Here is a 22,201-nt window from a genome sequence, read left to right on the forward strand (position 1 = left end):
CGGCGCGACCAGCTCGCGTGCCCGCGCACGCCCGGAGCTGCGGCCGCGCGCTCGTGCTCGCGCAGCCCCAGTTCCTTGCACTGTGATGCCCCGCGGGAAGTCTGCACCGGGCGGCCTCGGTGCCGCCGCCCGCCCAGCGCCGGCCAGGCAGGCGGTGCTGAGCCGCTTCTTCCGGGCTAAGGAGAGCCTCAGGTCCACCTCGTCCCCTGCGGGCCCAGGCGACATGGCGAGCCGCGACTCCGCAGCGCCCCCAGCGTCCACCGCCTCGCCGCGCACGGTGAGTCGGCTCCGGGGGCGGGTGCAGCGGGCGGCGTGGCCGTCGGGAGGGACGGGCCACGCCGCGGGGCGGGGCTTGAGGGCGGCGAGGCGGGGCCACGCCGCGGGGGCGGGGCTCGCGGGCGACGAGGCGGGGCCACGCCGCGGAGGCGGGCTTGCGCTTGTCGCGGGAAGGCCGGCTTGGGGCGGAGCTTCCGCCCGTGGCTCGCGGTCGCCATGGCTCTGGGGGAAGTGGTCGCTACCTGGCCGGTCACAGCCCTGTGGTGCGGGTCACCGAGCCGGCCGGGGCTTCTCACGGGCTCGCCGAGGAGGCGGGGCCTGTCGGTCCTCGAGGCGGCCGCTCTGAGGGTTCCTTGTGGAAGGCGTCGCGCGTTGTTTCCGACGGCGCGCCGCCGGCCGCGGGCCTGAGGTGTTTCCTGGCCGGCCGTGCCTCTGGACGCGGGGGAGGTGCGCCTGGGGTCGTGGGGCCCGCGGCTTGCCACCTTCCGTCGGTTGTTCTTCCCTGGCGGGGCGCGCACACCCGTGCCGTGGACCCCCGTTTCTGTGTGTGTCCTAAACCGAGCGCCCCTCTCCTGTCCTTGTGTTTTTGGTGGTGGAACGCCTTCCTGGATTTACCTCAGCCGTCTTTTTGTACACACCATTGGGAAAAAAATTTTCAGTCAGTTTTGATTAGTTTGTCTTTTTGGCGAGTTTCCTGCCAGCAAGAGATGGCACAGACTTGTGGCGTCTGAAGCAGTTCAGTGGCCCTGACAGCGTCGCCTACGTGATGCTGGCCTGTCCTTCCAGTCCGGTTTTTCCTTGGCAGTAGTGGCTTTGATGTCCTACGTGCAAGGGAATGACTTCAGTTTTGTGATTTTGCTCGAGGTGAGGGCCGGTGGAGGGCCTCCCAGGGTGGGTGGCCAGCACGTGGCCAGCCTGCTTCGGACAGAGATGACGGCTTCCTCCATGCCCCCGTGCAGGACGCGGAGCCGGGCAGGAGGAGGTCCCTGGAGCACGATGGGCCGGCCAGAAAGAAAGCCCGGCCAGCGGGAGACCCGGAGGGAGCAGGTGGCTCAGCCCTGTCGGGGGGCCCCGGTGAGTTGTGGCGTGATCCGGGATGGTCGTGTTGTCTTGAAGCAGGGGATTCCGTGTGGTGGCCCGCGTCCCAGGTTAGATGTGGGGGTGGCACCGTGATGCCCCAGCCCCGTCCTTTCTTCTCGCCGGTTACTCTTGCCCGCTCATGAAGTTAAGGATTCTCCTTGGGACATTTCCAAGAGGACGGGCATTTGGCAGCCAGACGCGACAGACTTTATCCCCCCTTTGCAGAGGCGCCTGCTGCCCGCGCCTCCGGGTGCTCTGTGCTCTTCCAGACTGTCCTGTTTCAGCCACGGGTGTCTGCTACAGAGCTCAGCTGGCTTGTTTACAATCATTTTACAGATGCTATTTTGTGTGGTGATTTGCTACTCTTCCCGAGTAACAGGTTATGTTGCACAAGACATGGCGTTGAAGCCAGCAGCCTGAGCTGGGGCGGAGGGAGTGGCTTTGGGTGCCCGTGACGAGCAGACGTGTCTTGGTGTTCGGCCTCAGAGAATTTGTGGGAAATGGAGGACAGGGTTTCTCCCTCCCTGAGTGTCCCTAGGAAATGAGGTGACGCAAAGCAGATGCAGGATAGACACCCTGCAGCCCAGGAGCGGCCTCTGTCCGCCAGAGGCTGTGCCCGTCCCTGCGTGGAAGGAGGTCGCGTGGGGTGCCAACAGGAAGTAACCATTGGCCATGCAGAGCGTGCCTCAGAAAGGCCGTGGAAAACGCGTGATTGCTTTTGATTCACTTCCGGCAAACTTCTGAAGCCCCCTTTTATACGGCCAAGGGGGAAATTAAATGTGACAGTGCTGTAGGTTCCCCGGAAGAGCCGTGTCTGGGCCGACCTGGCCACACTCTGCTGTGTCCGCCGTTCTTGGCTGCTTTAGTCTCACCGATTTGATCTGTTTGGTTTTCCAGTAAATTCTGCCAGCACCAGCACCCACTATTTTTTTTTTTTTTCGAAGGCTTGTTTTGTTCCAGGGATGTTTGTGTGGCTCATTTATTCTTCCCCAGAGCTCTGGTAATCCTCCGTGTGTGGAGGAAGAGGAGGGTGGCAGCACGGAGGCTGTCGCCGTCGGGTAACTCCCGCCCCACGCACAAGTGATGCGGAGGCTGGTAGAAATCAGGCGCACGCAGAGGGGTGCCTCAGAATAGAACCTTGGCTTGTTGTCACCAGGGCCCTGGGAGGAGGGGAGAGGCCACCGTTTGCGGGGGGCGGGGTCCCTGTCGCAGCCTGCCTCTGGGGAGCTCTGGGCTGGGTGTGATGGGCAAGGGGAGACTCACGTTCTGTTGTCATGGATTCTTCTGACTTGTTCCTTCCTAAGAGCCGAGGACGTGCCCGAGGGCCGGGCTGGTGTTGAAGTCTCTGGAGAAACTGAGGCAGTTCTGCTGTGACTCCGCGCCGCCTCCAGCCCGAGCCCTGGCCGAGCCGCCTGGGGAGAGGCTGGCCCTCCTGGCCCGGTGCACCGACTACGAGGACATCAGCCTGCTGCGGGCCAAGCACGCGGCCGGCCGCCAGGTGCGGAGCTGCTGCACGTGCTGCGGCCTTTCTGCGGGTTTGTGTGCTGAAGGGTGCCCTTACTCGTTGGAATGGCGGGTGATGCAGAAACGGGGAAAGAGAATGAGAATCTTCCGTCTGCTGTTTAGCTTGCCACATGGCCGCGCGGTCCAGGCTGAAGCCAGGAGCCCAGCGCTGCTTCCAGGTTCTGCACGTGGTGGCGGGGACCCGAGCGTTGGGCCCACCTTCACTGGTTTCTCCGGCACTTAGGAGGGAGCTGGGTCGGAAGCAGAGCCGCTAGACTTTCAGCCAGCACTGTGACAGAGCCAGTGTCAGGAGTCGCAGCTTGTTTTGCTGTGCCACCATGCCAGCCCTGAGAGGTGTTTTGTACCCAGGGTGGCGGAGGCCGCTGTACCATGCTTGGTTTCCCGGAGTCACTCTGGGCTGTGTTTTCCAAACTTGGCTGGAGGAAGTTTTGGTGTTGTCATCACTGGAGACGCTGAATTGCTGTGTGTTGGCTCCCAGGACAAGACCCTTTCTGACCTCAGTCCACTTGGCTCACCACATGGCAGCCGCGAGGACGCGCAGAAGCCGGGCGGGTCTAAGCCGGCGAACAGGCGGTCCAAGAGTGTGTACACGCCGCTGGAGCTGCAGTACCTGGAGCTGAAGCAGCAGCACCGGGACGCCGTCCTGTGCGTGGAGTGCGGCTACAAGTACCGCTTCTTCGGGGAAGACGCCCAGGTGGGTAGCTCTGTGTCCAGCTTCTTGTGTTTTCCGGCATTTTTGTTTGATTTTCTAACTTTAAGAAAAAACTGATTTGACCAGCCACCCTTTAAAAATGCTGTTCCTGAAAGTGAAAACCAAAACAAACAGACTTGGGGTCCCTGTCGGGGTGTTTGTCCTCGCTCACCATGGTGCTAGGCCAGTGCATTTTATTGACCCGAAGCTCACCGGGTGAATCAGTTTGGTGACTGAACCATGGTCAGGGAAGTGTTTTTTCAGACTAAGCGAGAGAAAAGTGCCCGGCTGTACAGACAGCACAGCACTGTGTACCCTCATGGGTGACTTTTCACAGCCAGGAGCAAAACTGAGTCCCAGCGGAAGGGCACGTTAACTCTGCCAGCGCCCAGTCACGGGTGTTGGGAGGTTCACAAGCCATGGGGTGTCCCTGATCTGGGGGTGTTGTCTTGGCTGGCTTTGTGTTTGATTCTCAGGCCTGATGGAGGCCTGTATCAGGAAGGTTGCTAGTGAGCCCGAACCTTTAATGGGCCGGCTGCGGGGGAGTCTGGCTGAGGATGCGTGATGGAGGGCGCGGGTTGGTGGTGGGGCACAGCCATAGGCCAGGTGGCGTTTGGCAGTGGTTAGCTGCCGCGTGCCTGGGAGTGAAGGCTTGGCCAGCTGTCTTTCCGACCCCGTTCAGCTCTCTTGACCTGGCAGGAAAAGGGGCGCTGTAAGTCAATCACCCTGCACTGCACTCTGCTAGGAAAGTTGAGTCTGAGAGAGTGTCACCCACCGTGCAGCTAAAAACAGGGCGCAGGCGTAACTGACAGGTCAGGGGAAGAGAGAAACTGTCCCAGTGGCTCAGTGCTCACTTCAGGCCCGACCTCGGTCCAGGTGTTTTCCTGCCCTTGGGGAGGGACTGGTACAGCTCAGAGTTGGGGTAGGAGTTCCACGGCAGCTCTGTCGGGCAATATGGAAGCTGTGGTCGTGGTTCTTTCTAGAAAAAGGTGGGGCGTCAGGTGCTCGCTTGGCATTTCTGTTTCTCGTCAGTCAGCGAACCGGACATGGCTTCTCTTCCGTGCTCAGAGTCCCACTGCCATGCTTCAGCTGCGGTGTCTGCAGGCTGATGGAATGGGCCGGTTGTTAGTATGTCACAGTGTCAGCCTTGTTGGACTCAGTGGCTGTTGTGTGGGCACAGTTCGGCACTGGAAGGTTTTGGGAGCCCTGAGGCCACAGAGCAGGACCCGGCGTGTTCGAGTCATGTGTAAATACAGACACGGCCTTGAGTCCTGCTCCAAATAGATCCAACCATAGGCTTCCAAGCTGGGACTATCCTGCACCTCTAGGAGAGGTACACAAATCCGGAGTACATACCTGGAATTTCAAGCAGAGTAACAAACCCTACACAGGGGCTCTTGGAATAAAAATTGATGCATTAACACTGTGTCTTTTAATGTTTTTTTAGATTGCAGCTCGAGAGCTGAATATTTATTGCCATTTGGATCACAACTTCCAGACGGCTAGCATACCTACCCACAGGCTGTTCGTTCATGTGCGCCGCCTCGTGGCCAAAGGCTACAAGGTCAGTCTTGGCTTCACCTTGAGGGAGCAGGGCATTCCCTCTGCCTGGGTGTTTGGGTCTTAAAAATTGATATTTTGCTGAGGTGGCATTGTGGCATAGTAGGTAAAGCCGCCACCTCATCTGGGCATTGGTTTGAGTTCTGGCTGTTTCACTTCTGACTTGCCTCTAGGCTGATATGCCTGGGAAGGCAGCATGGGCCCCTGCATTCACATGGGCGGCATGGAAGTGGCTCAGCACCCGGCCTCAGATTGGCCCGGCTTTGGCAATTGAAACCATCTGGGGAGTGAACCAGCAGATGGAACATCTCTGTCTTTCTCTTTGTTGTTTTTTTTTTGTCTTTCTCTGTGACACCACCTTTCAAATAAACAAACAAATCCTGAAAGAACGAAGTTGGTATTTTGACGATGTTCAGTGCCTCATGATAGTTGCCCACTGTGAGTGTTCACTGTCCTGCTGGGTGGTTCAGGCAGCTCGTTTGTGATGTCGCTGCGCTGCTGGCTCTTGCGGGGCTCAGAGCTTCAACCTATGTCCAGACATCGGGACTGATTCACTGATCATATTTGTTTCCGAGTTAGCCTTTAAGCATTTTGAAGTGAGTTCGTCTTTGATGGTGTGTGGTGTCTGATGTCTCTTGTTTTCGTTGAAGGTGGGCGTGGTGAAGCAGACTGAGACTGCAGCTTTGAAGGCCGTCGGGGACACCAGGGGCTCAGTGTTCAGCCGTAAGCTCACCGCGCTGTATACCAAGTCCACCCTCATTGGGGAAGATATCCTTGCTCAGCAGCTATGTTTCTCTTCAAGGTTTGGAGGGCTTTGCTTTAGGATGACGGTTTTATTGATTGATTGATTGATTTTTAAAGGATTTCTTTATTTTTATTGAAAGGCAGATATACAGAGAGGAGATGAGACAGAGGAAGATCTTCCGTCCATTGATTCTCTCCCCAAGCATTTGAAATGGCTGATACTGAGCTGATCTGAAGCCAGGAGCCAGAAGCTTCTTCCAGGTCTCCTACGCGGGTTCAGTTTCCCAAGGTTTTGGGCCGTCCACCACTTCTTTCCCAGGCCACAAGCAGGGAGCTGGATGGGAAGTGGGGCTGCTGGGGTTAGAACCAGCACCCATGTAGGATCTCGGCGCATGTAAGGCAAGGGCTTTAGCCACTAGGCTACTGCGCTAGGCCCAGGATGACAGTTTCTAAATTGCTCTTGAAGCTTGCACATTTTTGACGAGATGGGATGGGATGGCCACTTTGACATTTGTCTTGGTGTTCCTGGAGGGGAAGGGTTGGGAATGGCTGGAACAGGCATTTTCCCAGGGTCGTGCTTGAAGGATACTACATCATCTTCACGGGCAAGAAGAAAAACCTAGTAAGAAATGATGTCTAGTGGCTAAATTTCTGTGGCTAAAGTCTTCACCTTGCATGTGTCAGGATCCCACATGAGCGTTGGTTTGTATTCCGGCTGCTCTACTTCCCGTTCAGCTCCCTGCTTATAACCTGGGAAAGAAATTGAGGTTGGCCCAAAGCTTTGGGACCCTGCACCCGCGTGGGAGACCCAGAAGAGGCTTCTGGCTTTTGGCTCCTGGCTTCGGCCATTGTGGCCAGTTGGGGAGTGAACCAGTGGATGGAAGATCTTTTTCTCTGTCTCTCCTCCTCTCTGTAGGGGCATGCAAGGCCAGGGCTTTAACTGCTAGGCTACAGTGCCAAACACATTCATTCCTTTTTAATAGTTAAGCATTTTTAAATAATTGAAAAAAAAAACTATTTATCATTACAACTAAATGATGATTTATTTGTAAGGCAGAGGCAGAGATAGGGAGAGACAGAAATCTTTCATCTGCTGGTTTTCTCCCCATTTCATTTGAATGCAATGATTGGAACTGGGCCAAGCTGATGCCAGGAACCTGGAACTCCATCCAAGTCTCCCAGGGTTGCAGAAGCCCAAGTACTTAGACCGTCTTGTCCTGCTTCCTCAGGATCACTAGGATGGAGCTGGACCGAAGGTGAGACTTGGACGTTCGCTCATATGTGTTGCTGGTATTGTAGCTGTGGCTTAACCCACAGTGCCAATATGCCAGCCTCTAGTACATTAACATTAGAGCTGTGGATTTTAGTAGCTGAGTCATGATGCGATAAGGATGCATTTAAAAATGCTGATTTTATCTCTTACAATAAAATCTTTTTTTTTTAAAGATTTATTTATTTTTATTACAAAGTCAGATATACAGAGAGGAGGAGAGACAGAGGGGAAGATCTTCCTTCTGATGATTCACTCCCCAAGTGAGCCGCAATGGCTCAGGTGCTATGCCGATCCGAAGCCAGGAACCAGGAACCTCTTCCAGGTCTCCCACGCGGGTGCAGGGTCCCAAAGCTTTGGGCCGTCCTCGACTGCTTTCCCAGGCCACAAGCAGGGAGCTGGATGGGAAGTGGAGCTGCCGGGATTAGAACCGGCGCCCATATGGGATCCCGGGGCACGTTCAAGGTGAGGACTTTAGCCGCTAGGCTACGGTGCCGGGCCCTACAATAAAGTCTTAAAGAATGCCTCGTGAAAGGATTTTCTGTTTCAGTCTTTTTTATTTTTTTGAAAAAAAAAAAAACTTTTTGATTTTGAAGGTCAGAATTATAGAGAAAGATTAATAATCCGTTTGCTGGGTCACTGCCCAGATGGCAGCAGTGGCCGGGGTGGGCCAGGCACAAAGCAGCCTTTTCTGCACCTCCCATGTGGGCACAGGGACGTTGTCTACTGCTTTTGCCAGGTGCACTAGTGGGGAGCTGGATGGGAACTGGAGCAGTCAGGACACAAACCAGCTCCCACTTGGGTTGCTGGCACCCCAGGTGACATCTTTACAGCTGACACCCACCCTCTGTTTTAGTTTGTGAAACATCTTATTTAGACATTTAGCTTCCACGCACACCTTCAGGACTGTTCTATTCCATTCGTATCGTAGACGTGGACTTACTCTCAACAGACCTGAGCTGTGACTAGTTCTGTGTTGTCCTCAGCCAGTCATGCCAGGAGAACCGGGTGGTTTTCTGTTTTCTTTTTGCCTGAGCTTGAGCCTCTTTTTGGGAATTTACTCCTAACGCAGTCCCCGCCCTTCCCTGGCTCCCTCTGCTGCTGTTGCTCTTCTTTCCTGTACCCAAGGTGGGTGTGCCTGGACTTTGTCCAAAATCAGCTTTCATCCTTGAACATTAGGTTAACAGACTGAGTTGATGCACACATGTGCATGTGCCCAGCCATGCAAGCAGGCAGTCTACATGCATGTTCCTGATTTTCCTTCTTTTAAAAATTAGGCCACTTTCTGTGCACTTTCGGCACTCTTGGAGGAAGTTGAGTGTGTGTCTGCTCTGACCTGGGGATTAGACAGATGGGGTTGTTTGGCATGTAGGAGTGGGGGAGTGGGTTAACAGTGGGGTGTCCAGCCTGTTGCATCTTTCACTCTGTAAGTGTGGTTCCCTGATCTCATGAATCTGTATCTTTGGGAAGAGAAGGCATGTGACTACAGCCCAGGGATATCTGAAGAAGACATACTGTATTGAAGACTTTTGCAAAGAGCAGAGGTCCCTGAAAGAGTGAACTCTTCTTTGTTTATATAATCGTTTAAATTAAAAAGATTATTTAAAAGCAGAGGAAGAGAGAGCAACCCTCCACTGCTTCATTTCCCAAATGTTTACAGAGTTGCTGGGGTGGGACAGGCCAAAGCCTCCAGCTGGGAACTCATTCCCGGTCTCCCATGGGTGCTATGAGCCAGGTGCTCGAGCCGTCCCTGCTGACTGGAGTCAGGACTTGTACCCAGACACTGCAGAATGGGATGTGGGCACCTCATGTGTGGGGCAGCTATTGCACTAAACCCAGCCCCATGAGTCATTATTTTATTATTTTTTAATTTTTTATGTTTGATGAGGTTTACATAGTTGATCAGGGTGGGAAGGATCGGGGGTTAGGGGAAAGTGGGTGAGACCATTGTTTCCAAATTTTCTTTTTCTTCTTCCTGTATCTGGAGGAAAGGGGGATAAAAGGGTAGAAGCTGCACCCAGCCTGTCAACCAGCTCAGCACCCGGAGGTGGGGAATGGCCACCCGATGTCATCCCAGGGTCCCTGAGGTGATGATGCTTGCTACGAGGATTCTGCTCAAGTGGTTTCAGTGGTTCTGAAATGCTGTTGATCTCACCGATCCAAGGATGAGGAAATCCTTCCAAGGCCCACTGGCTGATATAGTCCACCTAGAGTCTCCATTCACCCAGATATTTGCTGTTGACGCTTGGCTGGAGCAGTTGACCGGTTTGTTGTGCTCTCCTTCCTCTGCTGTGGTACAGATGTCCTGTGCAGGCCTCAGTGACTACCATGTCCTCCATGTGCATCTGGGAATGCCAGCTGCTGCACTGTCTTCGGCAGCTGAGGAGGCCTAGTTCTGACACATGCACTCCACGTTCTGACCGTAGATCCTGTGATGCTCCCCATGATTGGAGTTCTGAGTCCAGAGGTTCAGTTGAGGGGATCCCCAAAGAGGCCTCGTCTGAGGCGATCCCAGACCTGCACGAGTCATTATTTTAGAGGAAAAAACAGTTAATATGTTACAGTGGGCGCTTGGTGTAGTTTTCTTTGATCACTATTACATGTGAATCCTCTAATCAAACTGGATGATGCTGTGCATGTGGACGAGGTCACGGCCGACACTGCTTCCGGCTATCTCCTGTGCATCTGTGAAAACAAGGAAAGTGCTAAGGACAAAAGAAAGGGCAGCATTGGCATTGGCATCGTGGTAAGTACTTTTTTTTTTTAAGATTTATTTATTTTCATTGCGAAGGCAGATAAGATTTACAGAGGGAAGGAGAGACAGAGAGAAAGATCCTCCAGATATGCTGGTTCACTCCCCAAGTGGCCACAATGGTTGGAGCTGAGCTGTTCCAAAACCAGGAGCCAGGAGCTACTTCCAAGTCTCCCACATGGATGCAGGGCCCCGAGGCTTTGGGCCGTCCTCCACTGCCCTCCCAGGCCACAGCAGGCTGCTGGTTGGGAAGGGATTTAGGCACTGAGCCATCGGGCAGGCCCTGTGGCAGGTCCATTGCAGTGAAGTGTGAGTGAGCACGCATGAGGCGTGGCGAGGGTGTCTGATGAGTGTGCTTTGTCCTGAAAGCATGGCAGGCCCAGGCTCGAGCTGGCACTTCCCCAGGTCAGTGCTTGCACACTGTTGGAGAGATCTGCATTTTGGTCCGTATGTCCTAGGATTTGAGGGTTGAAGGTCAACAGCGGCAGACCAACCTGTGGTCCGGGTAGCCAAGGGTTTTATGCATTTCCTCCCCAGGTAGGAAATGAGACATGAATGGTTGTGGGATTGTCACGCATGGGTTTGGAGGAAGGGATGTACAGGAAAACGGTATTTTGTCGTTACAAACAAAATCCTTTGTCACAGTTAGTGACTAAAGCAGTGATCTATCATTTTCAGCACATTTGTATGTTTGGTTTCTGATTGGTTTCTTTATAAGAATGCTAAGAGCGAAGCAGGCTGGTTTATTCCCAGGTATGGAGGAAGATACTGAAGCCCAGTGGGCTTAGTGACTTGTCACTGTCACTCTGACAGGTGCATCTGCCCCAAGTCTTGCTCAGGGGCCGGTGGTCAGCGCTCTGTGGGAAGGGAGTCTGGAGAGCAGGCAGGAGCTCCGACGGTGGAGTGTGGCCTCGGGAGAGCCGCCTGTCCCCTCGCTCGCCGTGTGTGCCATGTCGTGGCTGTGGCTGGAAGGCTGTGTGTCCGCTGAGAGCTCACGTTTGTCTTTATTTTCAGGGGGTGCAGCCCTCCACAGGCGAGGTGGTGTTCGACAGCTTCCAGGACTGTGCTTCCCGCTCGGAGCTGGAGGCGCGGCTCTCGGCCCTGCAGCCCGTGGAGCTGCTGCTGCCATCCCGCCTGTCCGAGCAGACCGAGGGGCTCCTTCGCAGAGCCACGGCTGGCAGGTATGGGGCCCCCGTGGGGCCACTCCTGGGCTCCTGTTCAGTTCCCAAGCCACAACCTCTCCGAGGTCATTCAAAAAACAGGTTTACGTATACTGTGGTATTTTGAGCTGAGGTGGAGAATTTTAAAAAAACGAAAGCAAAACTACCCATCAAGTCACCTTGAGGTAAGACTTCAGCAGTCTTCTTCTATTTTTTTTTTCTTCTTTTTGAACGGCAGAGGGGAGAGAGAGAGAGAGAGAGAGAGAGAGAGATACTCTAGCATGCTCCGATTCCCTCTCAGATGTCTGCAATCAGAAGGGCTAGGCCAGGCAGAAGCCAGGAGCCTCAGCTCATCTGGATCCCCGCGCACTTGAACTGTTACCTGCTGCATCCCAGGCTGTGTATTAGCAAGAAACTTGTTTTGAAACAGAGCCAGGAATTGAATTTGGGGTCTCTGTTATGGGATGTAGGCATTCCAGGCAATGTCGTAATTGCTGTGCCAAACATGTGCCCCAGAAGTCAGTCTTTTAAAGGGGTTTTTGCTATTCTTTGGTACTTAGAGTTGATTTCTTAGAGAGCTTGTGTGTGAAGCGTGAGAGATGATTCAGGTTTGGGAGCAGTGCTTCTGCCTTGGCAGCCCTGAGCGTGCGCCCTGTGCTTGCAAAGCAGTGATCCAGGCCCTGTGGCAGACAGGGTGAAGCGTAAGTGGCGGAGGTCATAGTGCAACGGAGCGGCCAGCACTAGCACCTCACAGGACTCAGGCACAGCGTATTGAATGCCCAGTGGGGATGGCGCTTGGCTCCCGTCCGCAGGAGCGTGTGGCACGGGGACTGGCAAGGGGCTTGGCATTTGGTGGATGAGAATTTATCTGGAGCATTTTGCCCTTTAGACCAGGCAGGGAAGTCTGAGGAATTTCCATCATAGCAGGTTAGAGTTCAGTTAGAGTCAGAAAAAGCAGCTGACTTACTGAGCGAAGTTCCTTATGTTTGTTTGTCCTGCTCGGTTTCATTTGAATTTAGCTTCTTTCCAAGTAGCTTTTATAATTTGTTTTTCCAACGGGAAACACTAAGCTTTGTTCATGTAGAATTTTGGAGTTGACCACAGCAGCCCCAAGATAAACACTGTTACACATTTTTGGTATTATTTCCAGGTGTGGATGTCAGTTTATTCTTCATAAATGTGAAATTATGTTGCTAAATCACTTTTTTATCCTTTTTATTTAAAAAAAGTCCCTTACATTTCTTCATTTATCATGCAAAATTTGCAACATATGGCAGTTTTTGTTAATTATTGATTGAGTTTTAATTATTATGGAAGACATAGTATATTAATGCCATATGGGAAAAACAGTTCTCTTGAAATAGTAGTATGTCCTCCTTAAAGCATTATTTTTTTGATATTCTTACTTTCAGCCACAAGAGGTCTCCCAAGGATTTTCTGTTTTGTGAGTTACAATGTAAAGGCTATTGAAACGCTCGCATTTCTTTTCATATGTAAAGTGGACAGAAATACCTATTCTGTAATTTAGAGCAAACATTAGTGAAATTTGGTAGCATTTTGGTAGAAATTTGGTAGCACGGTTTGGGGACTTCATGAACTGCAGTTGAGATAGCTTCGCTAATTTTTAAAGATTTATTTTTATTGAAAGACAGTGTTACACAGAAGTGATGCTTAAGGTGACAGATATTTGACATTGCCATGGCAGTATTTTAGCTTCCATTCTTTTATGAAGTTAATTTATATATTAGAGATTCCCCCTTACTTCCTTGCTGTTGCACTTCGATTTTACTTTTTTGAAGTTCTTGGCGGGAAATGTTCAACGGAGTTGTAGTGTCAGAATGAAGTACTGTGAGACTCTGGATGTAATTGTCAGAGGAAATAGTGCAGACTAGGAGCTGCTCAAGTCCAGCTTCTTCCTAAAGGGACTTGAGTTTACCAAGTGAAAACAACAAATCTTTGTGAAGGATTAGAGAGAAAAAAGTGAGGAGGCTTTATTCATTAACTTGGTTAACAATATGAGATGCTATTAGCCAGTATTTGAGGCTGCCAATTTAATGATGATAGTGTTTTGATTTATTCTAGTAGGACTTTCTCAGCTAAGTCCTGTGGGCTCGTTCAGAGCCGTTTCAGTGCAGTTCTCGGGCCTTAGAGGTGCAGAGCGCTGGACCGTATCCTGGGTAGTACACAAGCTGTGGTTGTCGAAGCCCCTAGGTTTAGAAGGAAGGTTGGACAGAAGGGAGTGAGGGGTTGAGGCAGTGTGCATGCGGGGTGGGGACTTGGCAGGTTGACTGGAATGAGGTGTGTGCTGCTGAGGAGTGGCCTGGGCTGTCCAGCTCCTAGGAGCAAGGGCTGATCCACCGCAGGACTGGTGTCAGAGGGGAGCCCGGATATCAGATGGCCCCACTCCATGGCTGATGTCAGAGGGTTGTCCTTGTAGATGTGCTGCAAATTGACCACATCTATCCCAGAAGTAAGTTGAAGGCAGGCTCTTAGAAGCTCAGGAGTCTTTGTTTTCAGGCGGCACACTATCCTGTTCCGCCACATGTGGAAGAGAGGATCTCCGTCGGCCATGCTCAGATCTTAAGCAGTGATCATCCAGGCAGCTATGAGCTGGCACCTGGTGCACATCGTTCAGTCAGCCAAGCTCACATCGGTGCACTACACCAGTGAGCCAATCAGCTGTGGTGGCGCGGAACAGATACCCAGTTTAAGCATCAGGCACTTTAAACTATCCAGTCAGTGAGAGTCACATCCCACCTGGTAGGGAACAGCAGAACCAGGCAAACAGAACCTTGCAATTCTGTTTACAGAAAACAGTTTGGGTCAGTCAGCTTCCTGCTCACTGTCTGGATCTCATCCTGGAATGAGATTAGCACTCTCACTTCTCTTTTGGAACTTTCCAAGAATTGAAGGTTATGGACATGTCCCAGGAGTGTTTCAGAAGACCTAGCCTTTTCTATCGCTGGGTTGGCAAGATGCTGGCTGCCTGTGGGAGGGGCTTATACCTTATTGGAGCATTTTTCCTTTTTGGTCTACTGCTTTTTCAAGTATTATATTGTGTTAGAAATTTTTCCTGTTAGATTTGTAAAACTGTAACTTGTAAAATTAGAGGTAATACGTATTTGTCGTCTAAAGGAAAATATGTGTTTTAAGGAAAAAAATGTTTTTGCTAGTCTTCCCAGGTGTTGTCATCTTAACGATTTTTGTTATAATGTGACTTTAAGTATTTATCAACCTACAGCTTTATGCCTCAGACGGGTTCCTTTTTTACAGCAATAAAGTCCAACAGAATTTGAGGTTAGGGTCCGACAAGTGTCTAGAGCAATGTTGGTGGATGCTATTTGAATGAACGTACTCTTCCATGGAAGGAAGACAAGCTCCTCCTCCCAGCTACAGTGGCTTGTATCCCTCCCCCAAACCTGCCACCAAGCTCTTTTTTCTTACAAATTAAAAAAAATGTGTTCTTGTACTTAAAGACAGAAATTGGGGTGGGTGGGTGGGGCAGGAGGAGAGAGGACGAGGGAAGGCAGTAGAGATCATGCCTGTGCTGATTCACTTGCCATGTGTAGCCAGGGCGGGGCCAGGCTGAAGGGGTCTCCCGGTGGGTGACCGCAGTCACTGGAGCCCTCATCTGCTGCCCACCAGCTGCTGCCCAGCTGGAGTGGGGGCTGCTGCGGAGGAGCTGTGACTGGCTAGCACTGGTTACTCTGATGTGCTCAGCCTGTGCTGGGTGAACCCGCTGTATCCAAATGCCTGCCCTGGGCTTTTCTCTTTGTTTTGGGCCAGTTTTGGATTCACAGCAGCACCAAGTGGAGGGTCAGGGGTTCCACTTGCAACCTCTGCCCCGCACCTCTGCACAGGTGCCCCTGTTGTCAGTACACACCCCCTCCCCATCTCGCCCCCTTAGTAGGCCGGCTCAGGTCCATGTTACTCTGGGGAGACCAGAGCTTCTGCACTCCTTTCCTGTCTCAACTGTAGATGACCTAAGTGGATTGTCACATTGCCCCTTCACTCTCTGTTTTTAAAAGGCTTGCTTGTTTATTCATTTGGAAGAGTTACAGAGACAGGGAGAGACAGAGCAGTTTATCTTCCCTTTGCTGGTTGTCTCTGAGCTCCTTTGGTCTCCCATGGGTGTGGCAGGGACCCAAGCACTTGGGCCATCTTCTGCTGCTTTTCCCAGGCCACCAGCAGGGAGCTGGATCGGAAATGGGACAACAGGGACATCAGCTGGTGCCTGTGTGAGATGCTGGCATCACGGGTGGTACAACACCGGCTCCAATACCACTTCAGTTTCTTCTCTTTGTTAGGCTTTGACACTTGAAGCGCCCTTGTTCTTAATGTGATCTTTTTTTTTTTTTTTTTAAGATTTATTCATTTTATTACAGTCAGATATACACAGAGGAGGAGAGACAGAGAGGAAGATCTTCCGTCCGATGATTCACTCCCCAAGTGAGCCGCAACGGGCCGATGCGCGCCAATCTGAAGCCAGGAACCAGGAACCTCTTCTGGGTCTCCCACGCGGGTGCAGTGTCCCAATGCATTGGGCCGTCCTCAACTGCTTTCCCAGGCCACAAGCAGAGAGCTGGATGGGAAGTGGAGCTGCCGGGACTAGAACCGGCGCCCATATGGGATCCCGGGGCCTCCAAGGCGAGGACTTTAGCCGCTAGGCCACGCCGCCGGACCCCTTAATGTGATCTTATACCTGAACTAGTACATAACAGCTTTCATTTCAGAAGTAATTGTGTTAATCTGGAACAGTATTTTGAAATTGAAAATGAACTTAATATTTTATGTCTAGCTTTGAAAATTATCAGAGGACATACTTGTGGAAAGGGTATTTCACGAAATGTGTTTTTCAGTTTTATCTGCATCTGAGCTCTTTATTGTCTACTTTGAAAAACGTTTGCACATGTATTTGTTCAAAAGCAAAGTGAAAGAAAGAGCCTGATCCTTTGGTTCACTCCCCTGATGACCACAACATCTCCGTTGGTCTCCTGGCCATTTCTGTTGCCTTCCCAGGTAAACTAACAGTGTTAAAAGCTGGGTCCATAGCTGAGCAGCCAGGATTCAAGCTGTCCCTCCAATGTAAGGGAAGCTGGGATTGCAGGCAGCAGCTTAACCAGCTGTGTCACAACACTGGCATCTAGTTCTTGTTCCTTATGATGTTTGTAGATGTCCAGGGAGGGCATTAAATTCCTAAGGCATGATGTTAATTAAATATGATTGATATGGCATCTGTGGGTTTTCATATCTGCTCTCTGCATATTTCATATCTGCATAAACTGGTAAGATGCTTCCTAGAAGTATATTTTTATTTTAAAAGATTTAATTGGGCCCGACAGCGTGGCCTAGCGGCTAAAGTCCTCGCCTTGAAAGCCCCGGGATCCCATATGGGCGCCGGTTCTAATCCTGGCAGCTCCACTTCCCGTCCAGCTCCCTGCTTGTGGCCTGGGAAAGCAGTCAAGGATGGCCCAATGCATTGGGACACTGCACCCGTGTGGGAGACCCGGAAGAGGTTCCTGGTTCCCAGCTTCGGACTGGCGCTCACCGGCCTGTTGCGGCTCACTTGGGGAGTGAATCATCGGACGGAAGATCTTCCTCTCTGTCTCTCCTCCTCTGTGTATATATCCGGCTTTCCAATAATAATAAAATCTTTAAAAAAAAATGTTGTATAAAAATAAATAAATAAATAAATCTTTAAAAAAAATTAAATCTTTTTTTTTAAAGATCTATTCATTTTATTATAGTCAGATATACACAGAGGAGGAGAGACATAGAGGAAGATCTTCCTTCTGATGATTCACTCCCCAAGTGAGCCGCAACAGGCCGGTGAGCGCCAGTCCGAAGCTGGGAACCAGGAACCTCTTCCGGGTCTCCCACACGGGTGCAGTGTCCCAATGCATTGGGCCATCCTTGACTGCTTTCCCAGGCCACAAGCAGGGAGCTGGACGGGAAGTGGAGCTGCCAGGATTAGAACCGGCGCCCATATGGGATCCCGGGGCTTTCAAGGCGAGGACTTTAGCCGCTAGGCCACGCTGTCGGGCCCAAGATTAAATTTTTTTATTGGAAAGTCAGAGGCAAGAGAGAGAGAGAGACAGAGAGGAAGATCTTCCCTCTGCTGGTTTACTCCCTAAGTGGCTGCAATGGCCAGAGCTGAGCTGATCCAAAGCCAGGAGCCAGGAGCCTCTTCCAGGTTTCCCATGTGCTGCAGGGTCCCAAGGCTTTGGCCATCCTTAACTGCTTTCCCAGGCCTCAGGCAGAGAGCTGGATGGGAAGCATGGATATGAACCAGCACCCATATGGGATCCTGGTGCATGCAAGGCGAGGACTTTAGCCACAAGGCTATTGTACCAGGCCCTAGAAGTGTATTTTTAGAAAGCACAACTGGGGCCTGGCGGCGTGGCCCAGCAGTTAAAGTCCTCGCCTTGAAAGCCCCGGGATCCCATATGGGCACCGGTTCTAATCCCGGCAGTTCCACTTCCCATCCAGCTCCCTGCCTGTGGCCTGGGAAAGCAGTCAAGGACGGCCCAATGCATTGGGACCCTGCACCCGCGTGGGAGACCTGGAAGAGGTTCCTGGTTCCCAGCTTCAGATCAGCGCGCATCGGCCCGTTGCGGCTCACTTGGGGAGTGAATCATCAGAAGGAAGATCTTCCTCTCTGTCTCTCCTCCTCTGTGTATATCTGGCTGTAATAAAATGAATAAATCTTTAAAAAAAAAAAAAAAGCACAACTGAACGGTAGTAAGTAGTTCAAAGCTGTGCAGTGAAGTCCGAGGGACACCCCAAGACGCCAGTCCTCAGAACCGTGTCCTCACAGGTCTGCTTCCTGCCAGCCTTTCATTGTGGCTGACTGTGGGCAGGCAGTGACCGGCCAGCAGGCACAGGCAGATGGTGTGTGCTCAGAAGGCCTGCCAGGCCAGAGCACCCAGGATTGAAGACAGCGTAGAATTCTGACAGAAAGATGCAGTCTTAAAGAATTACAATAGCTGTGGAAACATAATACACTGTGGTCTTCTATCCATTGGTTCACTCCCCAGATGACCGCATTAGCCAGAGCTGGGACAGGCTGAACTAGGAACCAGAAGCTTTTTCCAGATCTCCCACATGGGTACACAAGCCTGAGCCCTTGAGCCAGCTTTGATTCTTTCTTAGTCACATTAGCAGAGAGCTGGATTGGAAGTGGACCAGCAGGGATAAGAACTAGTGCTGAAGGCAGTGGCTTAACCTGCCACGTCACAGTGCTGACCTTGAGAAATGTTTCTTAACATGGATAATAACTTTACAGAACTTCTGTTACTCGATAGATGCCCACTGGGGTAAACTAGGGCACAACTCTTCTGCCTGATCTTTGGAACTTAGCCGGCAGGTTCTCAGTTTTGTTTAAATAGACGCACCTTTTCTTGCCAGTAGGAGAGTCAGGGGCTGAAATAGCAGGCTGTGGGAGAGCACAGTTAAAGCCATCCCTGTCCCTGTGAGACTGAGCAAAATCTGGTTATGAGCTCAGGGTGTCAATGTGTGAATTAACTTATAGGTAAGTATAAATTACCGTCATTTATGGAACTGAGCTGTCAACCCCCAGATAGGGGAAAGCTTACTGGTGGGTAATTAAGCTGGATAAGACAAGTGAGTGCCTATCCAGGCAGAAAAAAATCCGGATCTCCTGCCTTCCAGAGGATGGTGGGAATGGGCTGGCTATGGGTTGCCTTTCTTGTGGAGAGATGTACCTCTTTGCCCATGTCACATTCTCTCACTTTGCCAGGGCTGCAGTGGAAATGGAGTTATCTCCAGGGTCCTAGACAAGTAGCCCTGCGTTTCTGGCAGGAGAGACATGTCTAGCTTGTGTCTTTGCCCCTGTCGTGACACGCAGGTGTATGGCCACTGTCATTCTGTATTCGGAAACAGCACCTTTGTCAATGTGCTGCAGTTTCGGCAAGCGTGGTTGTGGAGATTGACAAGCCGGTTCTAGAGGGTGGTACTAGTCAATGGTGGAACAAACTAGTGGGATTCAGGAGTCACCCTGTAGGTCCCCCAGGGCCATGGCGCTGTGAAGCTTTTGTGGGTGTCTTGCTTCCCAGCCTTAGAAGTGGAATGCTCAGGCTCCAGTGTGTGATACTTTGAGGGCGGCCTCATCTTCCAGGGGCTGGGTGGGGAATGGGTGCCATGGCCTGCATGTGTTCCAGGGGCTCCAGGCCGTGCTGTTCTCTTCCAAGGGCTGACAGGTGCCTTTTTCCGGCTGAGTTAAGCCTTGTATGACCATCTCACGATTTAGAAACAAGCTAACTTAGGAGGGGGCGATTTGGTTTTCCAGGAAGATATTCACTTGTGGACTTTGAGGAATTCACAAGCTTTAATTTAATTTGAGGTTTTTAAATGATGAATTCTGCCAAAAGGTTAAAAAGACCCTGTGTCTAAGAGCTTGACTAGTGACCCCGTGTCTAAGAGCTTAATTGGTGACCCTGTGTCTAAGAGCTTGACTGGTGACCCTGCTGCCCTTGCAGGCTAACTTTTCCAGCTGGGTCTTCCCTTTCCTTGGGCTCTGCCATCCCAGACTAATTGCCACTCTCTGACCACCACAAGCACAGGCAGAGACCACCCAGATGGTGGTCTAGGTACAGAGGTGGGGTGGTGGTGCCGGCAGCCTGTGCTTGGGTATTAATTAACTCTCCTTTTGGTTGTGAGTCGTAATTGCTCTGTGGTTCAGTGACCTTACTGAAAAAGAGGCTTGGGTTTAAGATAACCATTCCATAAAGGGATTGTGAAGGGTGAGTGAGTGAAGACATACAGTAGGTGGGGAACTGCTTGCTGCGTGTTAGTCGCTATTACGCATTTGCTTCTCATACCGTCCTCTGTCTATCTTCACATTGTTCAATGCATTGTTGCCTCATTTGTCTCTTCAAGCGGGCTGGACGCCCATAGTCCTGTGTCTTAGTTGTGGCGGCCCTGCCATTTCTAGCTGTGATCCTAAACGACTCCACTTGTAATTGTGGTGGATGTTTACATCATTGAGGCACGAGCGCCTGGGCAGTGGTGGTCCTGAATTGTTGCAGCTTGTAAGTGTGGCTTGGTAAAGTTCCAGGAATCTTGTGTCAGGTTGTTAAAGGAATAGTAGCTCAAGATCAGCCAGAGAGGGAATGTTCACACCGCAGAAAGGAGCAGACACCCCCATGACAGCTTCTTCAGTGTGCTGGCTGTTGTAATACTTCTGGCAGATGTGTGCCTCCTGATGGGGTTTACAAGGGCTGCTCTCCCACCAGAATGGTAATGTATTACAGGTCTGAAGATGAAGCTGTCAGCAGTATTGGAGAAAGATCTGAAATGTTCCAGGCCTCTCTCTATGACTTACAGAGGGCCTCGTCTCCTCATGTCTCTTTCCCTGGTTCCCTTCCATGCCTGATTCCTTTTCCTCTTTTGGACCTCATCCCAGGGGGTTTGTTCCTACCAGATCACCTGATAGCTTCAGAAAAGACCCTGTCTCCAGATAACCACCTGCTGAGGTGCACGGACGGCTGGGTAGGGGTCCAGTCTATCTCCTCAAGTGGGCAGTACCCTTCCGTTCCCCCTGTGCCATCCCCTGGCCAGCCATGGTAACAGGCTGCTGACGCCATCCCCGTGGCTGGCCACGGTCACACGCTGCTGACGCCATCCTCGTGGCCGGCCACAGTCATAGGGTGCTGACGCCATCCCCGTGGCCGGCCACAGTCATAGGCTGCTGACTGGACTTGAAGAAGAAACACTACTTGGTGATGTTTCGTAAATATGTAATTTAAAAATTGTTTTTTCTGTGGATTTCAGACACTTGGTTTGTTCTGAAGCAGTGTCAGTGAGTACAGAGGGAAGATGACCTGAGGCGGGCATGAGCTTGTGGACTGAAGGCACCCAGTCTGACTGAGGCAGTTTTGATATTTTCATTCGTTGCTGAGAAAATGCTTGTAATCAGGCATGAAGTAAAATGTGACGGATCGTCATTGATCTGCCTGTGTTGTCATGGTGAGTGGCCTCCCCAGGACCATCCGAGCCTGTGAGAAGAACTCTCGCTTTTTTCCCCCCAAGGCAGATATGTAATGTTAGATAACGAGTTGGTGATTTTGCTATTGAAAGAAAATCACCTTGAAGCACAAGGGGTGTATTTTTTTGTTTATTGTGTATACCAAGGTAAGTGATAAATGACATTTGCACCCTCATATTGATGTGGAACACATTTGTCAAGGTCAGTGTTTCTCTTCAGAATGAGAAGGATGTCTCACTGTTGCCTGTTGCTATATACAAACATCAATTAGGATTCTGCACAGATGTGTTTGAAACACACACTTAAATAGGCGTTTGTCATTTTTTTGCATTTTTCATAGAAAATCCTGAGCTGTAAATGATATATGCCTGATATGAAGAACTTCCTTTTTAGTCGTTTAACCAATGCTGATTTCTGTACAATAAAGTTTGTACATTTAAACTATCAATTCACTCAGTTTTGACAGGTGGACTTATCAATACAGCAGCCTTTCACCTTTCCCAGAAGTCATTTTTGTGTCCCTTTGCTGTCATCTCTTCCTCCTCCTCTTCCCACTCAAAGCAGCGACTGCTGTCCCTTCTGTCGCTGTGGGGTGGTGGTCAGGGTCCCTCGTGAAGGGAGCGGTGGTGTGCGTTGTTGCACGTCCGGCTCCTCTCAGTCGGCCTGAAGTTGTTAACTGCATCAGCCAGTCCGCCCCTTTTGTTCAGTGTTGTGTATATTATGTTTATCCAGCATCTTGCCCAACATTTGGGTTGCTTTCCTTTGGCTAATTTCAGTAAGGCTGCTATGGAAAGTTCTTGTACTGGTCTTTTTGTGGGCGTACATTTTTATTTTGAGCAGATACTTGGAAGTGGAGTTGCTGACTTGCATGGGTAAATGTATTTTTAACTGCATGAAAACCAGCTCAGTATTCCCCCTAGTGGTCGCCAGCTGTGTGAGTCGTCACTCCACGCCTTGTCAACCCTGGGTGGGGTCTGTCTGTGTAGTGAGTGTGTGTTGGTATTACAGTGTCTTAAAAATATGTATTTGTTCAATGTCATGACCAGGCTATTACGCTTAGCAATTAACAGGCTGGGTGCAAAAGAAGAACAAAAGCTAGTTTAAAACTCTTTGTGGGAAGGTTTTTTTACTTTCCAGA

The 22,201-nt window shown here is 51.0% G+C and overlaps 1 protein-coding gene across 1 annotated transcript in view; it reads left to right on the plus strand.

The window, feature by feature from the left end:
• Positions 1 to 2: 2 nt before the first annotated feature.
• The window catches only part of MSH3 (mutS homolog 3), a 105,863-nt gene continuing 83,664 nt past the window's right edge, over positions 3 to 22,201 (plus strand). The window contains exons 1-10 of the mRNA XM_058656187.1: positions 3 to 450; positions 533 to 723; positions 1,082 to 1,140; positions 1,236 to 1,350; positions 2,661 to 2,854; positions 3,359 to 3,574; positions 5,019 to 5,135; positions 5,782 to 5,899; positions 9,746 to 9,891; positions 10,912 to 11,078. Coding sequence (XP_058512170.1) covers positions 86 to 450; positions 533 to 723; positions 1,082 to 1,140; positions 1,236 to 1,350; positions 2,661 to 2,854; positions 3,359 to 3,574; positions 5,019 to 5,135; positions 5,782 to 5,899; positions 9,746 to 9,891; positions 10,912 to 11,078 — 1,688 coding nt within the window. The 5' untranslated portion in view covers positions 3 to 85. The remainder of the gene's footprint in view (positions 451 to 532; positions 724 to 1,081; positions 1,141 to 1,235; positions 1,351 to 2,660; positions 2,855 to 3,358; positions 3,575 to 5,018; positions 5,136 to 5,781; positions 5,900 to 9,745; positions 9,892 to 10,911; positions 11,079 to 22,201) is intronic.

Source organism: Ochotona princeps, chromosome 28 (genome assembly GCF_030435755.1).
Source record: "Ochotona princeps isolate mOchPri1 chromosome 28, mOchPri1.hap1, whole genome shotgun sequence".
NCBI classification, from domain to species: Eukaryota; Metazoa; Chordata; class Mammalia; order Lagomorpha; family Ochotonidae; genus Ochotona; species Ochotona princeps.